The sequence below is a fragment of the Eurosta solidaginis genome, chromosome 5 (genome assembly GCF_040869045.1).
Source record: "Eurosta solidaginis isolate ZX-2024a chromosome 5, ASM4086904v1, whole genome shotgun sequence".
Lineage (NCBI taxonomy): Eukaryota > Metazoa > Arthropoda > Insecta > Diptera > Tephritidae > Eurosta > Eurosta solidaginis.
Genome location: NC_090323.1, coordinates 275,908,429 through 275,936,358, shown reverse-complemented (window position 1 = coordinate 275,936,358; position 27,930 = coordinate 275,908,429). Strand labels below are relative to the sequence as shown.

General features: G+C 42.1%; 2 protein-coding genes across 2 annotated transcripts in view; both read left to right on the top strand.

The window, feature by feature from the left end:
* The window catches only part of Obp73a (Odorant-binding protein 73a), a 372,527-nt gene that overhangs the window by 93,249 nt on the left and 251,348 nt on the right, over positions 1 to 27,930 (top strand). The window lies entirely within an intron of this gene.
* LOC137253651 (uncharacterized) lies at positions 484 to 23,231 on the top strand. The gene is made up of 3 exons (XM_067790979.1): positions 484 to 1,950; positions 2,012 to 2,181; positions 21,731 to 23,231. The coding sequence occupies exons 1-3, from the start codon at positions 1,477 to 1,479 to the stop codon at positions 22,785 to 22,787; spliced, it is 1,701 nt and encodes a 566-aa protein (XP_067647080.1). The 5' UTR covers positions 484 to 1,476; the 3' UTR covers positions 22,788 to 23,231.

Sequence of the window (27,930 nt, the reverse complement as noted above, 5' to 3'; positions counted from 1 at the left end):
CCAATGGCAACAGTGCTTTGTTGTAAACAATACACACACAAATATGTTATGTACATGTACACAGACGCACACATTGATTCCTACGGGCTTGAGAATTCGGTCAAACGTGCTTCGTACGACAAACGTCCGTACGTACGGCACACGTCGGTGAGTAACTGCCGCATAACTGCCGCATAAGCCAATGAGGTATGTACAATGCAAATGAAATGCAAAAGTTTTGTTAAAGCAATACAAAAAGTAATAGAAATTTGTTTTTCGTCAACATTAGGCGGAGTAATGACATACATATTCAACAGCGGCCAAAAACGGAGATTATACAAACCAAAATACTCACGTTCCGTAAAGAAGTATATAAAAAAAAATGGATGGTCACCATAACAACATCGATATCTGGGACCGTCGCTAATATCACTTCATCGACTTTTGCCTATGGATTGTTTATCTCTAGTATATATAAAATCGGAAACTAGTTGTAAAAGGGACTTCATTTCGAAAAAGTGGGAGGTGGAAAGGAATAACAGGCGCGTACAAATAGGTATTCCAGAAATAAATTTTTGTTAAATTTAAGGTGTTTGGGTTAGTGATACAATTTAAGTGCTGATCATTGATGCTGGATTCAGTTTGTGCAAAAAATTGCTCAGTAATGGAGATGCAGTAAACAAATTGTTTGTCGGAGGAATATTTGGTTTTGTCCATGCATACAGCCATGATTGGATACACAAAGATACAAAAATGTACTGATATACTACATATTCGTACAAACGTATATAAGGAAAATTTAACTAAAATAGAAGGAAATGTGAAACGCAATGAGGAATGCACTTGGTCAATGTGCTAAATATGTATTGAAAGAAAAAAGTTTAAGAAAAAGGGGATGATTCTGATGGCATACAGAAAAGCATTTAATCAAGAATGAATGATTGTGAAAATCGCGTTTAAAGAACATACATTTAAATCTCCAATTTGGAAATCCTCAGAACCGGGCTTTTAAAAAATGCATTCACAAATAAGTATAAATAAGTAGCACTGTGTAGTAGCATTGTATTTAGTATATAAGAAATGAATGCGTATGTAAACACTAATCATGCAGGCTTCTTACCTCAAAGTCTTTTATAATCGAAACTAATCAACAGGCCCGGTATGGCCCAAAATAAAACTTACATGGGTATTGAAGTAAAAGGGCTAAAGAAATGAGGACTAATAATTGCATTTAAACAGAAATGATTTGCATGGCGTTTGTGATTATATATCCACTAGAGTGAAGAAGAAAACTCTAGCATGCTGGTCTTGTTCAGTCAAGTTCTCCTGTTGGCGTAGCTCAAACGTATGTAGGTACATCTCTGCGTGTCGCATGAACGTATTCTGTCTACGCAATCAGTGGCAATAAAAGTTAGTTTTTTTTTGTAAGAATCTTATTAGAATTAGCTATATTCCTGGTTGCTCATTTTAACTAACTATTGGCCAAACATAGTCAATATGTCTAGCATGGTAAGCGACAGTGGAACACTGGCAGATTTAGATATCGGTAGCAGAAAAGTGGCAGTGGTATCTGCAACATCAGTGGCGGCAGCAGCACCAGCCTCTGTTTTTGTGGTCTGCTCAAATGAAACAACAACAAATGGCGCTTACATGCACCTAGGCTTATCCGAAAAATCACCCTTGTGTAGCTCTGAAATTCCAGACGAAAAAGATAATTCAGATATCGATGAAATTTCTGTCAATGGTACCGGAAGCAGCCTTCACCTCTCATTAATGCAGACATCACCACCACCCCATAGCTATCGTCACTCGCGTGCCTATCGTCATTTTAAGAATCCGCCTCAACCTCATATGTGCATTCGTACGACATCAGAGTCAGGGGAGGAACTTTTCATCAACGTGCTTAGTTGGACTCGAATAGTTATCCCTCAAGAACCGACAGATCCTATACCTTTATACGGTGGTATGCGGGTAAATATAGAAAATGTTGAATAAATAAAGCACTTGTATACTAAATGCGTTTCTCTTTAAGGTTCCTCCAGGAAGCCCACGTAGCCCTCCCATTGTTTTTGCTGTTATGGCAAATCCAGAAGTGCTTAAAGATTCGGGACGTCACAGCAGAGACCCTGAAGAACGTAGAGCTATGGTTGAGTTAATGTGTGATTTTGTAGAGGCAATGAACCCTGGCGTGAAATTAATAAGGTACGCATCATAGACAATAAACTAAACTAAACTACTATTTAATACATAAAAAAGATAATTATGGAAAACAGTTTTTCAAGAATGGGTGCGAGTTTGGAAGCAAACTGTAAAGCAGACTGACAAAATTTTCAAACAACTCGAAACCCATATCATTTCAAATTACGGTGTGCGCGTAATAATATCTTAGGTCTCATGAAAGACTAACATGTTTATGAGCTTTGCAATAGAATAAACGGCTACCTCCCTGATCTCTCCAGTTGTTTCGCCACGCGAAACCTGGCATTATCACCGACTAAATCCTCCGCGAACTTATTTACAACATGGACGTCCCAAATGTCGACCATTTTGAACATCACGTCGATGGCACTACGCTACCGACTGTCCTACACCCCAAAATCTTGGGTGTGACGTTTGATCAGGATCTACATTTTGGTGAGCATGCAGCCGCAATTGTACCGAAAATCCTCAAATCCCTTGCTGGGAGTACTTGGGGAAAACAAAGAAACGCTCATTACCACATACAAAGAAATTGGTCGGCCGATTGCATGCTACGCGTCCCCTATATGGTGGCCGAGCCTAAAAATTACTCACTGGAAGAAGCTACAGGCCTGCCAAAATACTGCTCTCAGAACCGTCACGGGCTGTCTTCTTATGTTCCCAGAACACCATATATATAATGAGGCGAGAATACTCCCCATCAGGGAGGGAAATGAGATGCTAACCAAACAGTTCCCGTTGAATACCCAGAAAATCTAAGCTACCTTCACCACCGGAAGGAGACAATCGTTTCCTACGCCGATGACTGCACAATAATGGCCACAGGCCCAGGCCCAAAGATCGATGCGCTATGTAATAAAATAAACGGCTACCTCCCTGATCTCTCCAGTTTTTTCGCCTCGCGAAACCTGGCATTATCACCGACTAAATCTTCCGCGACCTTATTTACAACATGGACGCCCCATGGACTGGAAATCATTTTTCGATCACATTTTGGTATCATATTTGAATCAAATGTGTTTACTTTGGGTGATCAAACATTTTTAATCATTTTTCAATCAGCTTTCTGGATCTTTTCCGACTATCTTTGTTGACTGAACAATAAGTTTTATACTTGTTAAAATTTTACTTTTCATTGAAAATCTTATTTTTTCACGTGCACACATTTTTTCAATCAATAAGTTCAGAAAAAATACATACATATGTACATATATAACATTTTTTATACTCAGTTGAGCAGAGCTCACAGAGTATATTAACTTTGATTGGATAACGGTTGGTTGTACAGGTATAAAGGAATCGAGATAGATATAGACTTCCATATATCAAAATCATCAGGATCGAAACAAAATTTGGTTGAGCCATGTCCGTCCGTTAACACGATAGCTTCAGTAAATTTTGAGGTATCTTGATGAAATTTGGTATGTAAGTTATTGAGCACTCATCTCAGATCGCTATTTAAAATGAACAATATCGGACTATAACCACGCCCACTTTTTCGATATCGAAAATTTCGAAAAAATGAAAAGTGCGATAATTCATTACCAAAGACGAATAAAGCGATGCTACTTGGCAGGTGAGTTGAACTTATGACGCATAATAGAAAATTAGTAACATTTTGGACAATGGGCGTGGCACCGCCCACTTTTAAAAGAAGGTAATTTAAAACTTTTGCATGCTGTAATTTGGCAGTCGTTGAAGATATCATGATGAAATTTGGCAGGAACGTTACTCCTATTACTATATGTATAAAAATGTAAGGCGCGATAACCTCCGAAGAGATCTAAGGCCGAGCTTCTCTTCCAATTTGCGTCGTGCTCCTCTTGATTTTTCCCTACAAATTGGCCGGACGGGACCTACATGTTTTATGCCGACTCCGAACGGCTTCTGCAAGGCAGATGAGTTTTCACTGAGCGCTTTTCATGGCAGAAATACAATCGGAGCGCTTGCCAGACACTGCCGAGGGGCGACCCCGCTTAGAAAAATTTTCTTCTAATTGAAAAATCTTATTTCTAAAATTTTGATGTTGCTTTGCCCGGGAGTTGAACCCAGGGCATACGGTGTGATAGGCGGAGCACGCTACCATCACACCACGGTGGCCGCCACTATACTATATTATGCTTAATAAAAATTAGCGAAATCGGAGAACGACCACGACCACTTTAAAAAAAAATATTTTTAAAGTAAAATTTTAACAAAAAAATAATATCTTTACAGTATATAAGTAAATTATGTCAACATTCAACTCCAGTAATGATATGGTGCATCAAAATGCAAAAATAAAAGAAAATTTCAAAATGGGCGTGGATCCGCCCTTTTTCATTTAATTTGTCTAGGATACTTTTAATGCCATAAGTCGAACAAAAATTTACCAATCCTTGTGAAATTTGGTAGGGGCTTAGATTCTGGGACGATAACTGTGAAAAGGGCGATTTCTGTGAAAAAGGGCGAAATCGGTTGAAGCCACGCCCAATTTTTATACACAGTCGATCGTCTGTCCTTCCGCTCGGCCGTTAACAAGATGACTTGAGCAAAAATCGATATATCTTTACTAAACTCAGTTCACGTACTTATCTGAACTCACTTTGTATTGGTATAAAAAATGGCCGAAATCGAAATATGACCACGCCCACTTTTTCGATATCGAAAATTACGAAAAACGAAAAAAATGCCATAATTCTATACCAAATACGAAAAAAGGGATGAAACATGGTATTTGGATTAGTTTATTGACGCAAAATATAACTTTAGAAAAAAACTTTGTCAAATGGGTGTGGCATCTACCATATTAAGTAGAATAAAATGAAAAAGTTCTGCAGGGCGAAATAAAAAACCCTTGAAATCTTGGCAGGAATACTGTTCGTGGTATTATATATATAAATAAATTAGCGGTATCCAGCAGATGATGTTCTGGGTCACCCTGGTCCACATTTTGGTCGATATCTGGAAAACGCCTTCACATATACAACTACCACCACTCCCTTTTAAAAGCCTCATTAATTCATTAATACTTTTAATTTGATACCCATATCGTACAAACACATTCTAGAGTCACCCCTGGTCCACCTTTATGGCGATATCTCGAAAAGGCGTCCACCTATAGAACTAAGCCCCACGCCCTTTTAAAATACTCATTAACACCTTTCATTTGATACCCATATTGTACAAACGCATTCTAGAGTCACCCCTGGTCCACCTTTATGTCGATATCTCGAAAAGGCGACCACCTATACAACCACCACCACTCCCTTTTAAAACCTTCATTAATACCTTTAATTTGATACCCATATCGTACAAATACATTCTAGAGTCACCCCTGGTCCACCTTTATGGCGATATCTTGAAAAGGCGACCACCTATACAACTACCACCACTCCCTTTTAAAACCCTCATTAATACCATTAATTTGATACCGATATCGTACAAACACATTCTAGAGTCACCCTTAGTCCACCTTTATGGCGATATCTCGAAAAGGCGTCCACCTATAGAACGAAGTCCCAGGCCCTTTTGAAATACTCAACACCTTTCGTTTGATACCCATATTGTACAAACGCATTCTATAGTCACCCCTGGTCCACCTTTATGCCGATATCTCGAAAAGGCGGCCACCTATACAACTACCACCACTCCCTTTTAAAACCCTCATTAATACCTTTAATTTGATACCCATATCGTACAGACACATTCTAGAGTCACCCCTGGTCCACCTTTATGGCGATATCTCGAAAAGGCGTCCACCTATAGAACTAAGGCCCACTCCCTTTTAAAATACTCATTAACACCTTTCGTTTGATACCCATATTGTACAAACGCATTCTAGAGTCACCCCTGGTCCACCGTTATGGCGATATCTCGAAAAGGCGTCCACCTATAGAACTAAGGCCCACTCCCTTTTAAAATACTCATTAACACCTTTCGTTTGATACCCATATTGTACAAACGCATTCTAGAGTCACCCCTGGTCCAACTTTTGTGGCGATATCTCGAAAAGAATATAATATAGAACTAAGCCCCACGCCCTTTTAAAATACTCATTAACACCTTTCGTTTGATACCCATATTGTACAAACGCATTCTAGATTCACCCCTGGTCCACCTTTATGCCGATATCTCGAAAAGGCGACCACCTATACAACTACCACCACTCCCTTTTAAAACCCTCATTAATACCTTTAATTTGATACCCATATCGTACAAACACATTCTAGAGTCACCCCTGGTCCACCTTTATGGCGATATCTCGAAAAGAATATAATATAGAACTAAGCCCCACGCCCTTTTAGAATACTCATTAACACCTTTCGTTTGATAGCCATATTGTACAAACACATTCTAGAGTCACCCCTGGTCCACCTTTATGCCGATATCTCGAAAAGACGACCACCTATAGAACTACCACCACTCCCTTTTACAACCCTCATTAATACCTTTAATTTGATACCCATATCGTACAAACACATTCTAGAGTCACCCCTGGTCCACCTTTATGGCGATATCTCGAAACGGCGTCCACCTGTAGAACTAAACCCCACGCCCTTTTGAAATACTCATTAACACCTTTCGTTTGATACCCATATTGTACAAACGCATTCTAGAATCACCCCTGGTCCACCTTTAAGGCGATATCTCGAAACGGCGTCCACCTATGGAACTAAGGCCCACTCCCTTTTAAAATGTTCATTAACCCCTTTCATTTGATACCCATATCGTACAAACAAATTATAGGGTCACCCCTGGTCCACCTTTATGGCGATATCTCGAAACGGCGTCCACCTATGGATATAAGGATCACTCCCTTTTAAAATACTCATTAACACCTTTCATTTGATACCAATATCGTACAAACAAATTCTAGAGTCAACCCTGATCCACCTTTATGGCGATATCCCTAAATGGCGTCCACCTATAGAACTATAGCCCACTCCCTCTTAAAATACTCTTTAATAACTTTCATTTGATACACATGTCGTACAAACAAATTATAGGGTCACCCCTGGTCCACCTTTATGGCGATATCTCGAAACGGCGTCCACCTATGGATATAAGGATCACTCCCTTTTAAAATACTCATTAACACCTTTCATTTGATACCAATATCGTACAAACAAATTCTAGAGTCAACCCTGATCCACCTTTATGGCGATATCCCTAAATGGCGTCCACCTATAGAACTATAGCCCACTCCCTCTTAAAATACTCTTTAATAACTTTCATTTGATACACATGTCATACAAACACATTCCAGGGTTACCCTCGGTTCATTTTCCTACATGGTTATTTTCCCTTATGTTGCCACCATAGCTCCTTACTTGTTTTATTTATACAAAAGACTTTGTAAATGGTGCACGTAACCGAAGATGTCCCCAATCATTTCTCTACCTTCGGATTCCAAGAATATACATAATGATTGGACAATACAAAGTTTGTGAACTATTTGAACCCCAGGTAAGTGAAATTCTCTTGACATACCTGATTACGGCTTCAACATCCCATACCTTATCGTTTTTTAAGATATTGACGATCATGACTTATGTTGGATGTTGTAGTCGCAGGTGTATATCAGTCAAGTTTATTTGCGAATTTCCTTCGGTTCAAATCTCACGTATCTTTATTCCCTGATGAAATATGATTATGTTGTTGTTGTTGTTGTTGTAGCGATTAGGTTACTCCCCGAAGGCTTTGGGGAGTGTTATCGATGTCATGGTCCTTTGTCGGATACAGATCCAATACGCTCCGGTAACACAGCACCATTAAGGCGCTGGCCCGACCATCTCGGGAGCGACTAACATGACCACATTAAACATTCTAGGCCATCCCGCACCTACCCCCTAGTTCCTTGAGGAATTTGGATTCGCCAGAGCCTCGCTGGCTAAAAATGTGTATGATACATTCATATTTGTAACAAGATTCCCCTCGCGTTGGTGAGGTTGACAAATGGGTTGCGGAAGCTCTGAGGCTATAAAGCGTGCAAAAATTAAGAATATTTAGGGAAAAAATTTAGTCGATACAAATAAAACCTGCCTAAGTCCTCCATAAGCCAATTTTGGAAAACAACGGTTCTTTCTTTCTGCGTAATATAATTAACGTAGCTTTTGCAAAATTGTATAAATGTTTACTTGATAAATATTAAAACCATTTAGAGAAGAAAACACAATGAAAAATTAAGCCGTGTTTGAAATAAAGCAGTTTCAACGTTGGACTTAAACGTGTTTGAAATAAACGGTATGAACTTAGTTGGTTTTGAAAGAAAATTGATCCAATCTAAGCAGCTTTGAAAAGCGTATTATTAATTGAAAGTTAGCGGATTAATATTCTCTTGGTTTTTGCTTTATTCGATGGCAAATTTTGAATACACTCGCTATTTTCATACATTTTTTTTAAACACACTCATACAACTGTTCAGCTCTAAAAAATTCGCAAATTATGTCACAAAATACAATAGCAGAGTGCTGAATTGGACTTAAGTAATTTTGATTTACCGGTACGGTAGGACTGTCAGTTTTGAAAAAAAAAAAAAAAAATGGCTATACTAAAATACATTTTTTAGTCTAATCAATATGACATATTGTCATATTTGTTTACTTTAGCGTAAATTTCAAGCTAGGTGTCATCATTTTATGTGTGCTTTAGTACAGAGTAAGTTTTACACCGCTGGGTAACTAGGGTCTCTAGAGATACGCCAAAACACGGACACGGATACACCTAGAATGTGTTTTTACATTATGGATATCAAATTGAAGCTGTTGATGTGTGCTTTATTACAGAGTAAGTTTTACACCTCTGGGTGACTAGGGTCTCGAGATATAGGCTAAAACATGAACCCGGATACACCTAGAATGTGCTTTTACATTATGGCTATCAAATTGAAGCTGTTGATTTGTGCTTTAGTACAGGGTAAGTTTTACACCGCTGGGCGAAGGGGTCTCGAGATATAGGCCAAAACATGGACTCGGATACACCTAGAATGTGTTTTTACATTATGGGTATACAATTGAAGCTGTTGATGTGTGCTTTAGTACAGAGTAAGTTTTACACCGCTGTGTGACTAGGGTCTCGAGATATAGGCCAAAACATGGACCCGGATATCGCTAGAATGTGTGTGTATTATGGATATCAAATGAAAGCTGTTGCTGAGAGCTTTAAAGTAATTTTCATTGTGATATTCGATTTAGTCGCATCAACCTGGCAAAATTGATAAATATGCATGCGAAGCCGAAATAAAGACATGAATTAATAATACCCACATACCTATTTACATACGTCCTATTCGATTTGCCTGAAATTTGGTATATAAATTTGCCTATATTAGTATCTACGATGCTTTTTTCCGGGAAGTAGACCAGAGACGGACTGGGAGTGGGATTAGGACTAGGACTGGGACTGAGACTGAGACTCGGAGTGTGGCTAGGACTGAGACTTGGAATGGGACAAGAACAAAATACATACCACCCTCTGGGACTGGCAATAAGACGCTTCCCAAGGCAGTCGGTTCTATGTACCGGAGCGACTCGGGATTTTTCCCGACCAACGACTGTCATTTCAGTGTAACCCCATTTAATTTGTTGCGTCCCTCCCACAAATTGTCATCCTCCCAGCAGCTTCTTGCAGCGAGACTGCTCCATATTCTCTTGCTCCGGGAAGGTATCGAATCCAATCCGGGTCCGTCTCCTGACCCCGGTCCTGAGAAATGGTTTTGCTGCATCTGCCGGAAAAGAATCTTTTTAGGACGGTTATACTCTGTTCAGTGTGTCTCGTGTAAGGGATGGTTGCATCGGACAGGTTGTTCTGGGCTCGATCCCAAAACCCGACGTCCACGTAACTTTTATAAATCTTTTGTGGCTCCTTGCTGTTCACGCCCAAGGGCGTCCCGTAGTCTACGCCTAAGCGCCCCCCCCCCCCCCCCCCCACTACTTGCCAGCAGCCCCGCTGCTCAGCAAGCCACAACAAGTACCCTCTGCTGCTCGCGCCCCACGGCGCCAACAATTCAATCAGCTGCTACCACTCATAACTACTATCTTCGTATTAGAGTCGGTAGCAATGCTGAGCATCAGCCCCTGCCCCCGTCTTCTCCTCCCCTATTTTCCGGAAGCAATCGTGTAGGTCAGGGAAACAGACTTAGTCCCTACCTCCGTTTGTACCGTTCGCCAGCACAGAATATATATGTTTGCGACATCCGCCCAATGCAGCTCCTGCCTTGGGTGGTGCCACTTCCCTAGATGTTCTGGTCTCCGCGACGGCAACCCCCCTACGGGTTTCATCGCGCCATGTTACCAGGCCGCAAACCCAAATCATCCGGGTACCCCCAGTCCCAGGGCCACAACAGCAATTGCGTCCTAGCCTTCCTCAACCCAGGCGTAGTCACCCGTCACTTACCCCCAGAGTGGCGACGTCTCCCCCTATGCACTTCAGAATTATGCAGTTAAACTGTAATGGACTAATTGGGAAGATTACGGAGATAGTCGATTTCATGAAGCGGCACAACATCCGCATTGCTGCGATTCAAGAGACTAAACTCACAGTAAGATCTGCATTGCAGACCTGCTCTGGGTATAATGTCCACAGAAAAGATCGCGAGAGCGGAAATGGAGGCGGCCTCGCGTTTATCATACACCACTCTGTGCAATATTATATATTTGATCCTGGCATCGACCGCAGGGACAATGTCTTAGAACGTCAAGGCCTATCTGTCCGGTCAGGCGATGCAAACCTAGAAATCATCAACATCTACATCCCTCCTGCCACCTGTTGCCCCAGTGGATACCGCCCTAATATCAGCGCCTTACTCACTGGCAACAATCGCATAATCTTAGGCGATTTCAATGCCCATAACGATCTATGGCATTCAAATTTGCGGGCGAACAGTAGGGGTGAGATGTTGGCTGATCAAATAGAAGAAACGACGTTTTGCACAACAAACGGAGACGCCCCCACACGTATGGTAGGAAGCTGTCACAGTTCGCCAGATATCTCAATCGTGAGCGCAGAACTCGTAAACTGCGTCAACTGGCAACCGATGGTAACATTGGCATCCGACCACCTGCCTATACTTATTTCGCTCGAGCGTACCGCCGACTTCATCGTCACAGAAAAACGCACTTTCATAAACTTCAAAAAAGGAAAGTGGGACGAATATAAATCTTTTACAGACAACCTCTTTGCTGCCCTCCCTATCCCGACTGATGCCCGCCAAGGGGAGCGTGCCTTCCGCAAGGTCATTGAATCCGCCTCGGCACGTTTCATTCCCGCCGGGTGAATTCCCGAAATTCCCGGCGGAGGCCGCAAACTTAGCGAGAGAACGTGACCTTATAAGACAGCTTGATCCAGGCGACACCCAAATAAGGGATATAAACCAACGCATCAGATTGCTTGTGGATGAACACAAGCGGGCGAAATGGGAGGAGCACCTAAGAGGTTGTAACCTCTCTACCGGTGTGGGTAAACTTTGGTCCACCGTAAAGTCCCTATCGAATCCGTCTAAGCATAAAGACAAAGTTTCCATCGATAAAGTGCTGTCGGATGCGAAAAAATGCGCGAGCGCTTTCTGCCGACAATATATAACGCATTCTACGGTCGACAAAGATAGACGGAGGGCCAACAGACACACACATAAACACAAATTCAGCGCGTCACCAATCACCATCACCGCTAAAGAGGTTGAGGACGCCAGTGGTCACGCTAAACCATCCAAAGCAGTGGGCCCAGACGGCATAGCCATGCCGATGCTTAAAAGCCTAGGGAAAGAGGGTTTCAAATATTTAGCGCATGTCTTCAACTTGTCTATTTCCACCTTTGTCATACCCGAAAAATGGAAAATGGCCAGCTAACATAAGATAGTCGTATCGTCCGATATCTCTCCTATCGCCAGTAGCAAAGACGCTTGAAGCCATTTTGCTCCCCTATTTCCCAGCAAATTTGCAGCTAGCCTGTCATCAGCATGACTTCAGAAAACTCCATAGCACTACCACCGCGCTAAAAGCCATTAGCACCCAGATAAATTGCGGTTTAAATCCCCCACCATAGAACAGTACTCGTAGCGCTAGACCTATCAAAAGCTTTTGATACGGTCAACCATGGCTCGTTGCTGCAAGACCTGGAAGGGTCTACCCTTCCCCTATGTCTTAAAAGGTGGACCGCAAATTATCTGGGTGGTCGGCAGGCATCGGTGCAATTTAGAAACGAAACATCAAAACCAAGAAGAATTAAACAAGGGGTGCCGCAGAGTGGTGTCCTGTCCCCACTTTTGTTTAATTTCTACATATCTAAGCTACCTTCACCACCGGAAGGAGTCACAATCGTTCCTACGCCGATGACTGCACAATAATGGCCACAGGCCCAGGCCCACAGATCGATGAGCTTTACAATAGAACGGCTACCTCCCTGATCTCTCCAGTTTTTTCGCCTAGCGAAACTTGGCATTACCACCGACTAAATCTTCCGCGACCTTATTTACAACATGGAAATCCCAAATGTCGACCATTTTGAACATCCACGTCGATGGCACTACGCTACCGACTGTCCTACACCCCAAAATCTTGGGTGTGACGTTTGATCAGGATCTACATTTTGGTGAGCACGCAGCCGCAATTGTTCCGAGAATTCAGAGCCGTAACAAAATCCTCAAATCCCTCGCTGGCAGTACTTGGGGAAAAGATAAACGCTCATGACTACATACAAAGCAATTAGCCAGCCGATTACGTGCTACGCGTCACCCATATGGTCGCCAAGCCTAAAAATTACCCACTGGAAGAAGCTACAGGCCTGCCAAAATACTGCTCTCAGAATCGCCACGGGGTGTCTTCTTATGTCCCCAGAACACCATCTGCATAATGAAGCGAGAATACTCCCCATCTGGGAGAGAAATGAGATGCTGACCAAACAGTTCCTGTTGCATACCCAGAAACCTGAGCATCCCAACAGACATCTGATTGATGAGCCAGCACCGCCTAGGGGCTTAAGGAGTCATCTCCGTAAGCATTTTGAGGAAATACGGCACCTGAGAACCCAGCCGTATGAACTCTCTTGCTCAACTTCGTTCTGGATACTGTAACAGGTTAAACTCTTACCTATCCAGAATCAACACCGACATACAAAATGTATGCCCCGCTTGCAATGTGTCCCCACATGACACCAACCATCTCTTTAATTGTAATGTGGAACCAACGCCTCTAACACCCCTTCCCTTATGGTCCACCCCTGTTGAAACAGCAAGTTTCCTTGGACTCCCGTTAGAGGATATTGATGACAATTTGTGATCGGTCGCGGCTGTTAGGTGGGGCGAAGCACTGCTACAACAACAACAACAACAACTGGCAATAAGATATGAAGAAGAATGAGAAAAACTTAAGAGAAGAGAGAAGGAGAATGGAAAAGAGATAGAATGAGACGAAGATGGAGATAGATGAAGCGAAAAATACGGAGGGAGGAGTGAATACAAAGATTAGGAAAAAGTGTAGAGGGGCGAGGGCAGAGTTAGACGGAAAAGGCTTATTAAAATGTATGCAGATAGACCAAATTTAGGGCAGAACAACGTCTGCCGGGTCCGCTAGTTTCTTATAAAAATAATTTTCATTCGAATAGCAAAAAGCTCTATCTCGTTTGTAATCAAAATTAAAATGAGTTTAGAACAAAAACAGATTTTAATAAACAACGGGATCTTTTATCATCCATTGGGTACTTCATATTAGAAATTTATTTATTTATGAAAATTTTAATATAGCTGTCAAAACGGGGTTTTTGCTCTCCTGAAAGACTGTGTTTTTGCTAAAAGAGGGTATTGAATATAAGCCGACGATGTGCAGCATAATTTGACATTATCTGCATACATTAGAACACGGGAATGCGTAATAACCCTTGGTAAGTTATGAGGGGGGTTTGGTCAAAGGCTGAGGTATGCTCAAGTCAATCCAGAGTCGGATGGAGGTCCCACTTCCCCCACCTAAATAAATACACAGTAAATTAGTGTTTTGATTTCGAACACACACACACACGCGGCTCTCAGGCTAAAATATCCACAACCTTGAATCCAGGAGAGAGAGAGAGAGATAGAGAGAGATGTTCACTAGGTAGTGTCGCTGACAATATAGTGTAACCCAAGGACGACGGCTCTCCACAGAGAGAGGGAGATAGAGTGCTAGCTAAGCGGTGGCTGAGATGGTGAAGGCGACGGCGGCTCTCGCTAAGGGGTGCTAACGGCGGTAGTAATGACGGCGGTAGTTAGGATCACGCCCGAAGAGAGAGTACTGAGTGACGGTGGCTCTCACCAAATAGCTATGACGACGGTGGTGGCTAGACTTCGGGATGGGATGTCCAAGTATCGGGATGGCGATGATGTTGTACCTACGGCGAAGTGTCTATTAGTACGAGGCTAGTTTAACTAACTACAATATATATTGGCTCGGGTAGTAGGGGAGTTTGTCCCGTCGCAGGCGTTGGGACGTGTTCCCCTCTTACCTGAGCCGTATATTCGTGCATTACCCTTCCTCTGAGTAATAGGGAGGGGGGGAGGGGGTGAGCCCCGTCTTACTCGGAGGAGATGATTACAAAATATTAGGGTTGTCCAATAGGCCGAGGGGGGGGAGTACCATCGGCAGAACCGACCTTGTAACTTTTACCCCCCGTCGACCCAAAGGGAGTCCCTGGAATAAGTGTTAGGGCAGCCCAATAGGTCGAGGGGGAGGGGAAGTACCATCGACAGAACCGACCTTGTAACTTTACCCCCCGTCGACCCAAAGGGAGTCCCTGGAATGTATTTATATTGGCTCGGGCAGTCTGCCAGGGTAGTGGGGAATCCGCCCCGCCACTGGCGTTGGGACGGGTTTCCTTCCTACCCGAGAAGGCTGCTAGTGCATTACCTTTCCAGTGAGTAATAAGGGGTGTAAATCCCGTCTTACTCACCGGAAATGTGGGTAAACCGGCAGGGTGTCCAATAAGGGGGGGGGGGGGGGGAGCCGATGGCGAAGTGTGCCTGGTGTATTCCGGCCAATCATTATATTCATATGTAACTATGAACACATTGAGAATTATGCTCGCATTGTCGCGCACTGCGCGCCACGAACGAAAATTCCCAAGCATTGTGCGTTCACCATCGCTGGCCTGCCTAGTGCTTGCGCGATGGTTTTAGGCCAGTATGTATGTATATGTATGTCGGTAAATACAATACTAAGGGTGGGCGCTAAATGGGAAATAGATATTGTGGCGTAGCATTTGCTACTTTACAGTCCCCCTCCTACTTCGGCGGACGAAAGGTTGTGGCATTCTACGGTTTTTGCGCGGAGGCCTGAACTACCATAGGCAGAGCCCAGGTATGTTTTACATGTGTGTACATGTGTTCGTTGATGTTTTTATTATTATGATTTTTTTTTCTCTTTTTTTCAACAATAATGTGTACATTTCATTTGTGTTTAAATTTACATTGCAAGTACGAAATTCATTTTAAATTTACATTTCAAGATTAAGGTATATACATATGTACATTTTTATATTACATTTTAAATTTACATTTCAAAATTAAGGTATTTACATTTCATGTATAGAAAACTTATCAAACTAGGTCGGATCTTGCTTCTCCTCAGCCAGCGAATCGTACCATCTTGGAGTGTTCTTTCAGCTTGATTATGGCGTTATCTTCGTCCACCCTACGCGCCGTGTTACACCCTTTTGCGATTTAGCCATAGTCCGGGCGAAGAAGTCTGGGGCGTGGTTTCCATTAGTAGTATCGTGTGGCTCTCGGGTTGGTGCATACGGTATAGTGTCACCAGTGGTTGGTTTGTCGCATACGATGGCCGGCTATTAATGGCGGGCCCCAGAATGTCTTAACGTCCAGTATTCGTGGCTATTTAGCGGCCACGGTACTGCGTCGAATGGAGGCGGTTCTTCGGGCATGGCATCTTTTGTTCGTGCTTCTCTCGGCCCGACGACGTTGCGGTTAAAATTTATTTCGGCGGTTAATTTGTGGGTTGATTCTGGTAGTTCTTGGTGCCAGTTCCGATGGTCTTGTTTCGTACGTTGTGCCACCCTTGTTTTTATAACCCGTCCGGTAGGATTTTCGTGGGAGGCATACGCTACGGTAAATCGGTGGGTGATGTTACGATCCCTCAGGATCGTTGCCGGGGCGTTAGTGACGAGTTGCTCGCCATTATCGCTGAGGAGGATGGCCGGGTAATAACATTGTTTTAGTGTTGTGTTGTGTCTGTGTTCTGCGGCAGTGTTTGGCCCTTTAAGTTGTGTGGGTGCTTTTTGATGTGTTTCTATGAGCTCTAGGTGTTCTCTCTTTCGCTCTTCGTTAAGGTGTTCCGCTTCTCTTATGTAATGCAGGGTTACGGGTGCTTTTGCTTTGGTTGTACCGGCTGTAGTAAGGGGGCTTTCCATCCAGTGAGACGGTAACGTTGCGCTTTGCCAAAAAGTCAATACCCAGGATAACACTCTCGGCCAAATTAGGGATAACAGATACCAACGTACTGGCTGTTTGACCATTGTATTTGACTTTGACCGGGTAGGAGTGGGTGCTCGCAATGCATGATTGGTCGGCGAGTTGCACGTTGCGACGATTGGATAACGGTGGAATCTTTCGTCGTTCCAGATGCCTTCTTACGGCTTCATTGATGTATGTCACGGTGGCCTCCGTGTCGATCAGGGCGCGGCACATCAATCCTTCGATGGACACCTGTATGTGAAAACGTCCGTCGTTCCCCTTCCCTTTGGCTACGGATGATAGTAGTGCGGGTGTTATGGGATTATTTCGGTTCATTCCGTAGCATGCACAATCCCTGGAGTGTTCCGTCTCTGCCGCATCTAGATCAAAAAAGTCGTCTTTTGTTGGTGCAATGGGAACGGCGGTGGCCGCGTTTCTTGCATCGTCAGCAGGTGTTTCTTGCATGTTGTTGTTGTTGTAGCGATAAGGTTGCTCCCCGAAGGCTTTGGGGAGTGTTATCGATGTGATGGTCCTTTGCCGGATACAGATCCGGTACGCTCCGGTGCCACAGCACCATTAAGGTGCTGGCCCGACCATCTCGGGAACGATTTATGTGGCCACATTAAACCTTCAGGCCAACCCCTCCCTCCCCAACCCCAAGTTCCATAAGGAGCTTAGGGTCGCCAGAGCCTCGTCTGTTAGTGAAACAGGATTCGCCGCGGATAGGTGAGGTTGACAATTGGGTTTGGAGAAGCTATATGTTGCGCTGGCAACCTGCAGGGTTGCGCTACACAGCCCTTTGAATCTGGTATTTTAGTCGCCCCTTACGACAGGCATACCTACCGCGGGTATAATCTGACCCCCCCTAACCCGCTGGGGGAGTGTTTCTTGCATCGTAACGGTCAGTGAGTGTGGACAGGGAGTGCGTTATTTGATCATTCTGCTCCTCCAGCTCCTCGATTATTACTGTGCTTAAGCTTTGTGCTAACAGTCGCCTCTGTTTGGCTTTTTCGCTCCGCAGTAGTTCGTACTCGTCGGTGAGCACCATAAGCTGCTCTATCGTTTGGAACTCGCCCCGCTTCACAAAAAGTCGATACTCTACCCGTAGTCCGTCGTATATGCGTCCTGGATGATCTTCCTGGCACAAAGTCGGGTGGCGGCGAATCATCGTCTGGAAGGCGAGGATATAGTCGTTGGCCTTTTCTCTGCTCGTCTGTTTTCTTTGGCGGATAGGGTCCTCTAGCTGGCTGATGTGTCGCTTCGGCAAAAAGAATTTTCCGACTTCGGAGCGGAAGTCAGCCCATGTATGTAGTTGTTGTTTTCGCAGGCGGAACCATTGAAGGGCTTTGCCACGCAGTATCTCTGGAAGGGTTGGGAGGAGTTGATCTGGCTTAATCAGATAGCATTCTGTCAGTTCCTCAATCCTTTCCAGGAAGTCGTATAATGTGTCGCCTCCAGCGTAATGTACATCCCAGCGGCGGACTGCATTCATGACCTCCGTGTTACTTATGCCGCTCTGCTCGCGCTGGGGGGGATATTGCTTTGATTGTGACGGCCGGCGTGGTGTTTTGCGTAGATGTGACTGGCCGGGCCTCTTCGGCGGCGATCTCCATCTCTACCTCTCTCAAAAGATTTTCTGTTGACTTACGCTTTCGTTGGTCTCGGACGTATGCGCTGAGTGTGCTGCGCAATTCGGCGACGGTATGTCCTTCGGTGTAGATTCGGTAGCGTTTGCATTCTTCGATTATCCTCTCCTTCAGCAGGTAAATCCAGCCTAGAGAGTCGACGTTGAGCGTGGTGGTGGTGGTTTCGCTTATATTTGTGTCAATTGTTGGTTGTGTGTTCGGTGAACCCGTTCCTGCAGTGTTGGTGCTCTCGTTGGTTTTGGCATAGTCGCCTGAGGAGACGGGTCCCTGCTCGGGCGCCATTTATGAGGTGGGTTTGGTCAAAGGCTGAGGTATGCTCAAGTCAATCCAGAGTCGGATGGAGGTTCCACTTCCCCCCACCTAAATAAATACACAGTAAGTTAGTGTTTTGATTTCGAACACACACACACACGCGGCTCTCAGGCTAAAATATCCACAACCTTGAATCCAGGAGAGAGAGAGAGAGAGAGAGATGTTCACTAGGTAGTGTCGCTGACAATATAGTGTAACCCTAGGACGACGGCTCTCCACAGAGAGAGGGAGATAATAGAGTGCTAGCTAAGCGGTGGCTGAGATGGTGAAGACGACGGTGGCTCTCGCTAAGGGGTGCTAACGGCGGTAGTAATGACGGCGGTAGTTAGGATCACGCCCGAAGAGAGAGTACGGAGTGACGGTGGCTCTCACCAAATAGCTTTGACGACGGTGGTGGCTAGACTTCGGGATGGGATGTCCAAGGATCGGGATGGCGATGATGTTGTACCTACGGCGAAGTGTCTATTAGTACGAGGCTAGTTTAACTAACTACAATATATATTGGCTCGGGTATTCGGCTAGGTTGTAGGCAGTGTTGCCAGGTTAGCCTTTTCGAGGCTAGATTTAGCCTTTTTTTTTTGCCTTTAGCCTCGAAATTTTGGGTTTAGCTTCGTGACTTTTTTCTAGCCTTTTTTACTCCGAATGTATTTTTAAAAATTTCTAAAATAAAATAATTTCAATAGTTCCTGTGAACACCTAATACCTAATCATATGAGTTCTCTACAAAAGATTAATTCTTTTTCTGCTGAAAATTCATTGAAAATTTCAAAGCCAGATGTATTTTCTTACTTTGAAAAAGAGAAGTATAGTTATTCTTCAAGTCAAATAGCATTAATAGAGCTGCAGTGGCGAAAACTTATAACTATGCAATGGAAAAATGTACACTCCACCATGGAATTTTGGTCGGAAGTCCGAGAACATAAAAATGCATTAAACGAACCTCCTTTTTTAGAACTTATCGAATTAATATTTAGCTTTTTAGTATTACCACTCAGTAACGCGGAAGTTGAAAGAATTTTTAGTGGCATGAAAATTCTGAAAACTAAATTAAGGAACAAACTAAAAGTTAAAATGCTTAATGCGCTGCTTAATATTAGATGCTCGTTAAAACGCTTATCTAAATGTTGTAATGACTTTGAAATTACCGATGATCTCATATCTATGGTAAATAGCCAAACTTTATACCCAGAGTTAAGCTCTTCTGATTCTTCAGACGGGGAATATTTTATATAAATAATTAGTTTTTAATATTTTTTTTATGTACACATATGCAATCATTTAAAGTAATTCCATGTGCTAGTCAAGGAAAATGTGCCTGATATGTTTTGAAATAGGAAGTTATGCTTAAGTTATGTTTATGAGTTTTTATTTACAAATGTGTAAACTAAAATATAAAAAAAATTTAATGAATTAACCAAAAAATTTCTGGCCTTTTTTTAGCTTCTTTTTTTTACTAAATTTAGCCTTTTCTAACCTTTTTTTTTGCATCACCTGGCAACACTGGTAGTAGGGGAGTTTGTCCCGTCGCAGGCGTTGGGACGTGTTCCCTCTTACCTGAGCCGTATATTCGTGCATTACCCTTCCTCTGAGTAATAGGGGGGTGAGCCCGGTCTTACTCAGAGGAGATGATTACAAAATATTAGGGTTGCCCAATAGGCCGAGGAGGGGAGTACCATCGGCAGAACCGGCCTTGTAACTTTTACCCCCCGTCGACCCAAAGGGAGTCCCTGGAATAAGTGTTAGGGCTGCCCAATAGGCCGGGGGGGGGGGGGAAGTACCATCGGCAGAACCGACCTTGTAACTTTACCCCCCCGTCGTCCCAAAGGGAGTCCCTGGAATGTATTTATATTGGCTCGAGCAGTCTGCCAGGGTAGTGGGGAATCCGCCCCGCCACTGGAGTTGGGACGGGTTTCCTTCCTACCCGAGAAGGCTGCTCGTGCCTTACCTTTCCAGTGAGTAATAAGGGGTGTAAATGCCGTCTTACTCACCGGAAATGTGGGTAAACCGGCAGGGCGCCCAATAAGCAGGGGGGCGTACCATCGGTGGAACCGACCTTGTAACGCACCCTCCTAACCCAAAGGGCACGCCTTGTCGACCGCCGATGGCGGCCGACACTCACTTCACTTACCTACGGCGAAGTGTGCCTGGTGTATTCCGGCCAATCATTATATTCATATGTAACTATGAACACATTGAGAATTATGCTCGCATTGTCGCGCACAGCGCGCCACGAACGAAAATTCCCAAGCATTGTGCGTTCACCATCGCTGGCTTGCCTAGTGCTTGCGCGATGGTTGTTGGGCCGAAAGTATGTATATGTATGTCGGTACATACAATACTAGGGGTGGGCAGTAAATGGAAAATATGATGTTAGGGGTGGGCGTAGCATTTGCTACGTTACAAAGTCATTTATGAAGAGGGTGAAAAGTAATGGAACAAATGGCTGACTTGAGGCACACCAAAACTTACTTCTAACAACTGAGAAAGATTAGTTTTGAACACAACTCGTTGAGTTCTATTTTCGAGATAGCTGCCAAGCCAAATTGATAAACTTTTCGGAAAACCTAGTAAGTCATGTTCATGAATTAGAAGCTTATGATTAACTAAGTCAAAGGCTTTACTGAAGTCGGTATAAATCACATCGGTGCTTATTGGATATAAATCCGTTCATAGCTAGAGAAGTGAACTCAAACAAGTTGGTTGTGGTTGATCTTCTACTCACAAAACCATGTTAGCTGGGGGATAATAAAGAATTACATAGATATTGAATTTGGCAGGTAATGATCTTTTCAAAAGTTTTAGGAATAGTCGAAAGTTAGCTATGTCCCTATAGTTCCCAATATTCAACCTACTACCCTTTTTATGTAAGGGTATAGTAAATGATTGCTTCCAAATTGAAGTAAATAAATAAGATTCCAGAGATAGTGTATATAATTTTAAGATCGGTTAGATAAATTAACAGCGCAGAGCTTTAGCACACAACTACAAACACGACAATATAATATATTATCTGCATAGGGAACATCGCTATTGGGGTGGGAATTTGCTTAAAGCCAGCAACTGTTTTTTTTTTACTTTTGTTTATTCCCCAAATTCCGACCAATTAATTTGTTCTTATTCTTCACAGTAAAATGTGCGGTATTTAAACTACGTAAAAGCTAATATCAGTATATTTTTTTAGAAATGCCGTAATTCTAAAAGATCGTGATATATCCGGAGAACTTAAAGACGTGTGGAATGCCGTACAAGCTCAAAGGGATAGAGAAAGAGAAGAACAAATGATGCAGCAACGACAACAACATTTTCATAACGTTACGACGCAACAGATGTTTCCGAAATTAACAGAGGGCGCTCGAGTTTTAGACCAACGTTCGAAAAAAACATCTCCAGAAAAAGCGGATAAAATATTTTTAGATAGTGTAACTGAAAGGCCTAAATCTGTAACAAATGATACTTCGCCATCGGATGGTGGTATTATCTCCATGCCAATGCTCATGGGACTTTGCGATGATGGTAAAACTAATGTAAATAACCACAAGGAGGCTAATAACATACATTCAAGTTCGATCAACAATGAGAATACTTGTGGTGACGATAGTTCAATTGGTACGCCTCTTTGTGGAAAAGACCAAATCGATGCTACTAACAAGTTGCCATCAATATATGCCGCAGTTTGCAATGCGGATACATCTGCGAAAACATCTTCCAACTCGCAGATAACAACCGTAGACAATATCAAAATAAATAAAGAGGTTGAGCCAAACATTAATACACTTTCGTCTTTCCACAATGTTGTTGCATCGCCGTCTATTACAAGTAGCACATTAACACCTTTCAACCCAACAACAATAACTACACAAGCAGCCAATACAGCTCCGGTGCCAACCTCTACAAAAAAGGATAAATTAGTTGGATTTTTACCTAATGGATGTATATTTCCCAGATTCAAGAACAATAAAAACAAAGAAAAGGACAAGGAAAAAGAGGGTAAAGCTAAGGATAAGGAAAGAACCCTTCTGTATGCATTAAAAAAGAGTAAAGACAAAAAAGTTGTACCTATTGAAAATAGTGAAAAGGTAGGAACGGAAGCAGAAGCTAAAATTAGTTATGAAAGAAACTGCATTAATTTAGAGAGTGAGGTACAAAAATTAGATCTGAATAAAGCCGAAGCACCTACAAGTGGGGAAAACGTCTTTATTAAGCTGAAAATGGCCACCAGTTCGGCGGCAGCGAAGTAAGCAAGTACTATCTCATTGTTTTATTATTCATATGTATGTATTGTTTAACATAGTTGTACGTGTTCTAGTATTATTTTATGCATATGTAGATACCATATTTTTATATCCATAATGTCGTTAAAATTAAGACCTGGGAAATTCTTCATATTTTAAATAGTAAAATATGTGTATCAGATTGGGGCGGTTTGTGTGGCTTGAAGTAAAGCTATACCGCACCTCAAAATTATGACTTCTCTTGTTGGTATGAAATTGGTTCTATTACAAATGCATTTTCATGTAACATATTTCTATTTCATTGAACTGTTCGATCGAATTTATTGTCAAATAATCTTGCAAAAAAAAGTTATAATTTTTTTGAACGTTTAGGTTAGCTTAGGTTGAACTGGCCAGTCCATGAGGACCTCACATAGACTGAATAAGTCCTTAGTGTTACCAGAAGTTTGTTTTAACGACCAAACTGAAAAACCCTATCAAAAACCAGGACCTATGTTATAAAATAACTCCGTCCTCTTGGCAAATACTAGAAGCTTCCTAGGACTTGAGCCACTTGCTGCTTCTAGATCTGAGAGCTGTATCACTCCTAATAGCTGGCAAACGCAGAGCACGAGCACAGAACGTGCTCGATCGTTTCCTCCTCCAGCCCGAACTTCCTACATCTGCTATCACTGACCAAGCCTAATTTAAAGGCATGTGACGCCAGAAGGCAGTGTTCAGTCAGAATACCCGTCATGAGTCTACAGTCCTCTCTTTTTAATGATAGAAACAACTTTGTTAGTCTAAGGTTGTAAGACCTACACATGATCTTCGACACTTTACAGCCCCGCGCTTGAACCCACGGCTTTCCTGCTTGGTCGATCATGTGCACCTCTCGCCTTCGCTTAATTTCGCCCAGTCTAATTGGGACGTCTACGGAGTAACACGATTGCAGTTTCGGCTATTTTCTTCAGGGTTTCTACTGCTTTGGTTACGGCTACTATTTCCGCTTGGAAAACGCTACAGTAATCCGGTAGCCTGTACAATCTGTTTATTTCCGGATCAGCACAGTATACCGCAGACGCTACTCCTTCCACTACTTTGGAACCATCTGTGTACACATGTATAGCCTCGTCCGCCATTTGAGCACCCTTCCGCCAACCGTCCACCTCTATTGTGGCCTTAAGAGAGCCCTCGAAGCGCAGATAAGGAATCAGGCAGTCTGTTGGTCTTGTGATTGATGACGCTATACTACTATGGCCGTATGGTCGGCGCTGCCGCGAGGCACCGAGTCTGGTTCCATTTGTTAACGCTATGTTCTTTGCTACCAGGTCTACAGGTCGAATGTGCAAATAAAAAATTGCTCAGACTTATTGGGCTATACGAATTTTGCAAAAAAAGTTATACATTTTTTGAACGTCTAAAACTCATTAAAATTTTACGAAATTCGCATATCCGTAAGTCGAAAATTTGTGTGTTCTTGTTACACGAACGATTTTCTTACTAATTGAGTCGGATCAATAAAGGTTTCTTTCCAGAAGCGGATGCCGATTAATCGGCTAATTGCCGATTCCATAAGAAAGCTACAAAAAGAGTATTGATTGATGAACATAGTTAATGTATATAAAGAAGCGATCAGAATAGTAGCAGTGACAATTTTTGTCGAATTTCCTCAACTAAATTCTTCTTTTTTTTCTCTCTTTTTTCAATATTTAAAGAAACAACTTCTATGAATTTTGTAACTGAGACTATGCAGTCCAATTTAAATCAATTTTCAAGAAATCCGAAAATTCGAAAACATTTTACGAAAATCTCGAACTTTTAATTTGAAGTTTTCAGAACTGTTTTGAGTATGCAGTTTTAGTCTATCAAAGTAAAAGTAATAAGTTTCCCGAATTGCATTAATATTTGAAAGTTATTATCCGAAGGGTGTTGAAAATTTTTGTTCCATACAAGGTTTGTATAATTTTATTTTGAATTTTTCTCCACGTTTTAGGAAAAAATTTGGCAAAGAAAGAAACAGATTTGATGAAAAAGTTTACAGAATCGATCAAAAATAGCCCGTTGTCGATGCGGATACCAATTTTTTATAAATTTTTTTTTTTCATTTTTTTTTTATTGGACGTAGCCCTCAAGTGGCCCAATGAAACCAGGCTAATCCTGTAAATTTTTTTTTATATTTATGTCTTATTTTACACAGTCCTTGATGGGCAGTGGTTTGTCAAGCACCGAGATATAAAAATTTTTTTATAGAAAAAAGGGAGTCCGAGCGCCACTCAAATGTGATTGAGCATCCAATTAAGAAGTTAAGAAACAATCCCTGTTCACAAAAGAAGATATCAAAATTCGTAAGCTAAAACGGTCTCGCCGAATTCAAGTATCGACCCGCCGAGCGTCTATTATCGAATTCCGGAAAGCCTACTCAGAATTATAGAAATATACAGTGGTTATTCGCATAAAAAAATGTTTGAAAATGTTTTTCCAGAAATTTTCGAACGAATAGCCAGTTTGGCGTTTTCGAAACTATAACATACACTACATAAGTACATATAAGAAGCCTTTTTTCGAATTTAGTTTAAAATGTTTAGCCCAGTATTAGCATTCATCACTCATTTTTAACTAAATTCCAAAGTGTTGAATAAAACGCTAGCACGTGCCATTTTTTTTTTTAATATATTAAAGTACTGATTTTTATACTAAGATTGAACAAAGAGAAAACTAAGACTAGAAAAATTTTTTCACGGAAAAGGATAACTGTTTCCGCACTACAGACATACATCTCGAAATGAATTTGAGCAACTTTTTAACAGGTATTTTAAATTATCTACACCTTTATTGCCATTTGAAATACAATACAGTGGCATAGCCCGTCGCAACTATTGAATGTTTTTTTTTTTTTGTAAGTAAAATTTCATAAGTATAAGTATTGGGTTGGGTCGATTTGTATGGACGAAAGTTAACCTATATCGCACCATCGATTTTTCGATAGGATTTGGGCTCAGGAAAAAAAGTTCCACTACGCATACCCAAAAAAATAATTTTCGAACCTGCGAAAAAAAGCCGATTTTTCTTCTAAATCTCCATAAAAGAATTTTTTTTTTGCAAACAACTGCTTTTACCAATTTTTCATTTGCCAATTGACATGTCGACTCCTAGCTTCTGACGGGCGACGGGGCCGACTTACATATTTTATTTTACTAACAATATGTACGTGGCGGCCACCGTGGTGTGATGGTAGCGCGCTCCGCCTACCACACCGTATGTCCTGTCTCCGCACCCCGGGCAAAGCAACATCAAAATTTTAGAAATAAGGTTTTTCAATTAGAAGATAATTTTTCTAAGCGGGTCGCCCCTCGGCAGTGTGTGTCAAGCGCTCCGAGTGTATTTCTGCCATGAAAAGCTCTCAGTGAAAACTCATCTGCCTTGCAGATGCCGTTAGGAGTCGGCATAAAACATGTAGGTCCCGTCCGGCCAATTTGTAGGGAAAATCAAGAGGAGCACGACGCAAATTGGAAGAGAAGCTCGGCCTTAGATCGCTTCGGAGCTTATTGCGCCTTACATTTTTTTTTTAACAATATGTACGTGGGGTTGATTAAAGGATTTTCCTGAAGCCTTAACGAACAATACCAATATATTATACACATACGTATGTAATATTTGTGTATTTAAGGTGCATATGTACACACAATTTTTATTGTTTTTTATTTGCGAACATTTAATAAGGATGTAGCATAGGTTTGAGTATGTTCGAGCCTTACAATAATCACAGCAGTATTGTAACAATGCCGCTTATTTAATAGTAATGGCCAAACCACAATAAAGTTTGTAATATAGATACGTTTAACGCAATGCATGACAGTAACATTGCCACAACCACGCAAGATTTTGCGTTTGTAAATATAAAAGAGCTTCAGACTTAGCAGTAGACACTTATATTGGCTTTCCCATTCACATAAAAAATTTCTTCAAGCACTGTTATAAACTTACTTACTTAATTGGCGATTAACCGTCTAAACGGTTATGGCCGTCCAACAAGGCGCGCCAGTCGCTCCTTCGCTCCGCCAACCGGCGCCAATTGGTCACACCAAGGGAGTTTAAATCGTTTTCCACCTGGTCCTTCCAACGCAGTGGGGGCCGCCCTCTACCTCTGCTTCCATAGCCGGGTTCCGATAGAAACACTTTCTTGGCCGGATCATCATCTTTCATTCGCATAACAGGGCCTAGCCAGCGCAGCCGCTGCGTTTTAATTCGCTGGACTATGTTGATGTCTGCGTATTTCTCGTACAGTTCATCATTAAATCTTCTTCGGTACTCACCATCGCCAACGCGTAGAGGTCCATAAATCTTTCGAAGAACTTTTCTCTCGAACACTCTCAAAGCCGCTTCATCTGCTGTTTTCATGGTCCATGCTTCTGCCCCATATAGCAGGACGGGTACAATAAGTGACTTGTAGAGTATGATTTTCGTTCGCCGAGAGAGGACTTTACTTTTCAATTGCCTACCTAGTCCAAAGTAGCATTTATTGGCAAGATTGAATCTTCGCTGGATTTCAGTGCTGATGTTGTTGCTAGTGTTGATGCTGGTTCCCAAATAAACGAAGTCTTTTACAATTTTGAAATTATGGCTGCCAACAGTAGCGTTGTACTGCTATAAACTTTCTAAACATAAACAAAAATACTTGCTAATATAGATATTTTGCCCTTTATTTTATTTATTTCTAATTTTATGAGCAAGTAAAGGTGTCTAAGTTCGGGTGTGACCGAACATTATACTCAGCGTGAGCTTCAATTGTACATTTCATTTCAGATAAATTAGTTTTCTACATAACACGTGGCACTGCCCGTTTAAAAGAAAAATGTCTCCCTATTTCCTGTTTTCCTCCCTATACTCTGCGTGCAAAGCACGCTGAGTATAAAAACGTTGGAAAAATACCAAAGGGTGAGAAAAATAATTTTACTTGCAAAGTATGAAAGCACTCATTTTCGAATTTTTCTTCTTATGCCTTGCTTGCAACAAAAGTTAGAAGTTGGCTGTTTTTTCTTGTCAGATGGCGCTAGTGTCGCTCGATCTGCCGTTCTCCATTAAAATACCTGCAATCTACTCATGCATACGATTGCGTTAAACGCATCTATATGAAAAAATTCATTGTGACTCGGTCATAAGTATGTTC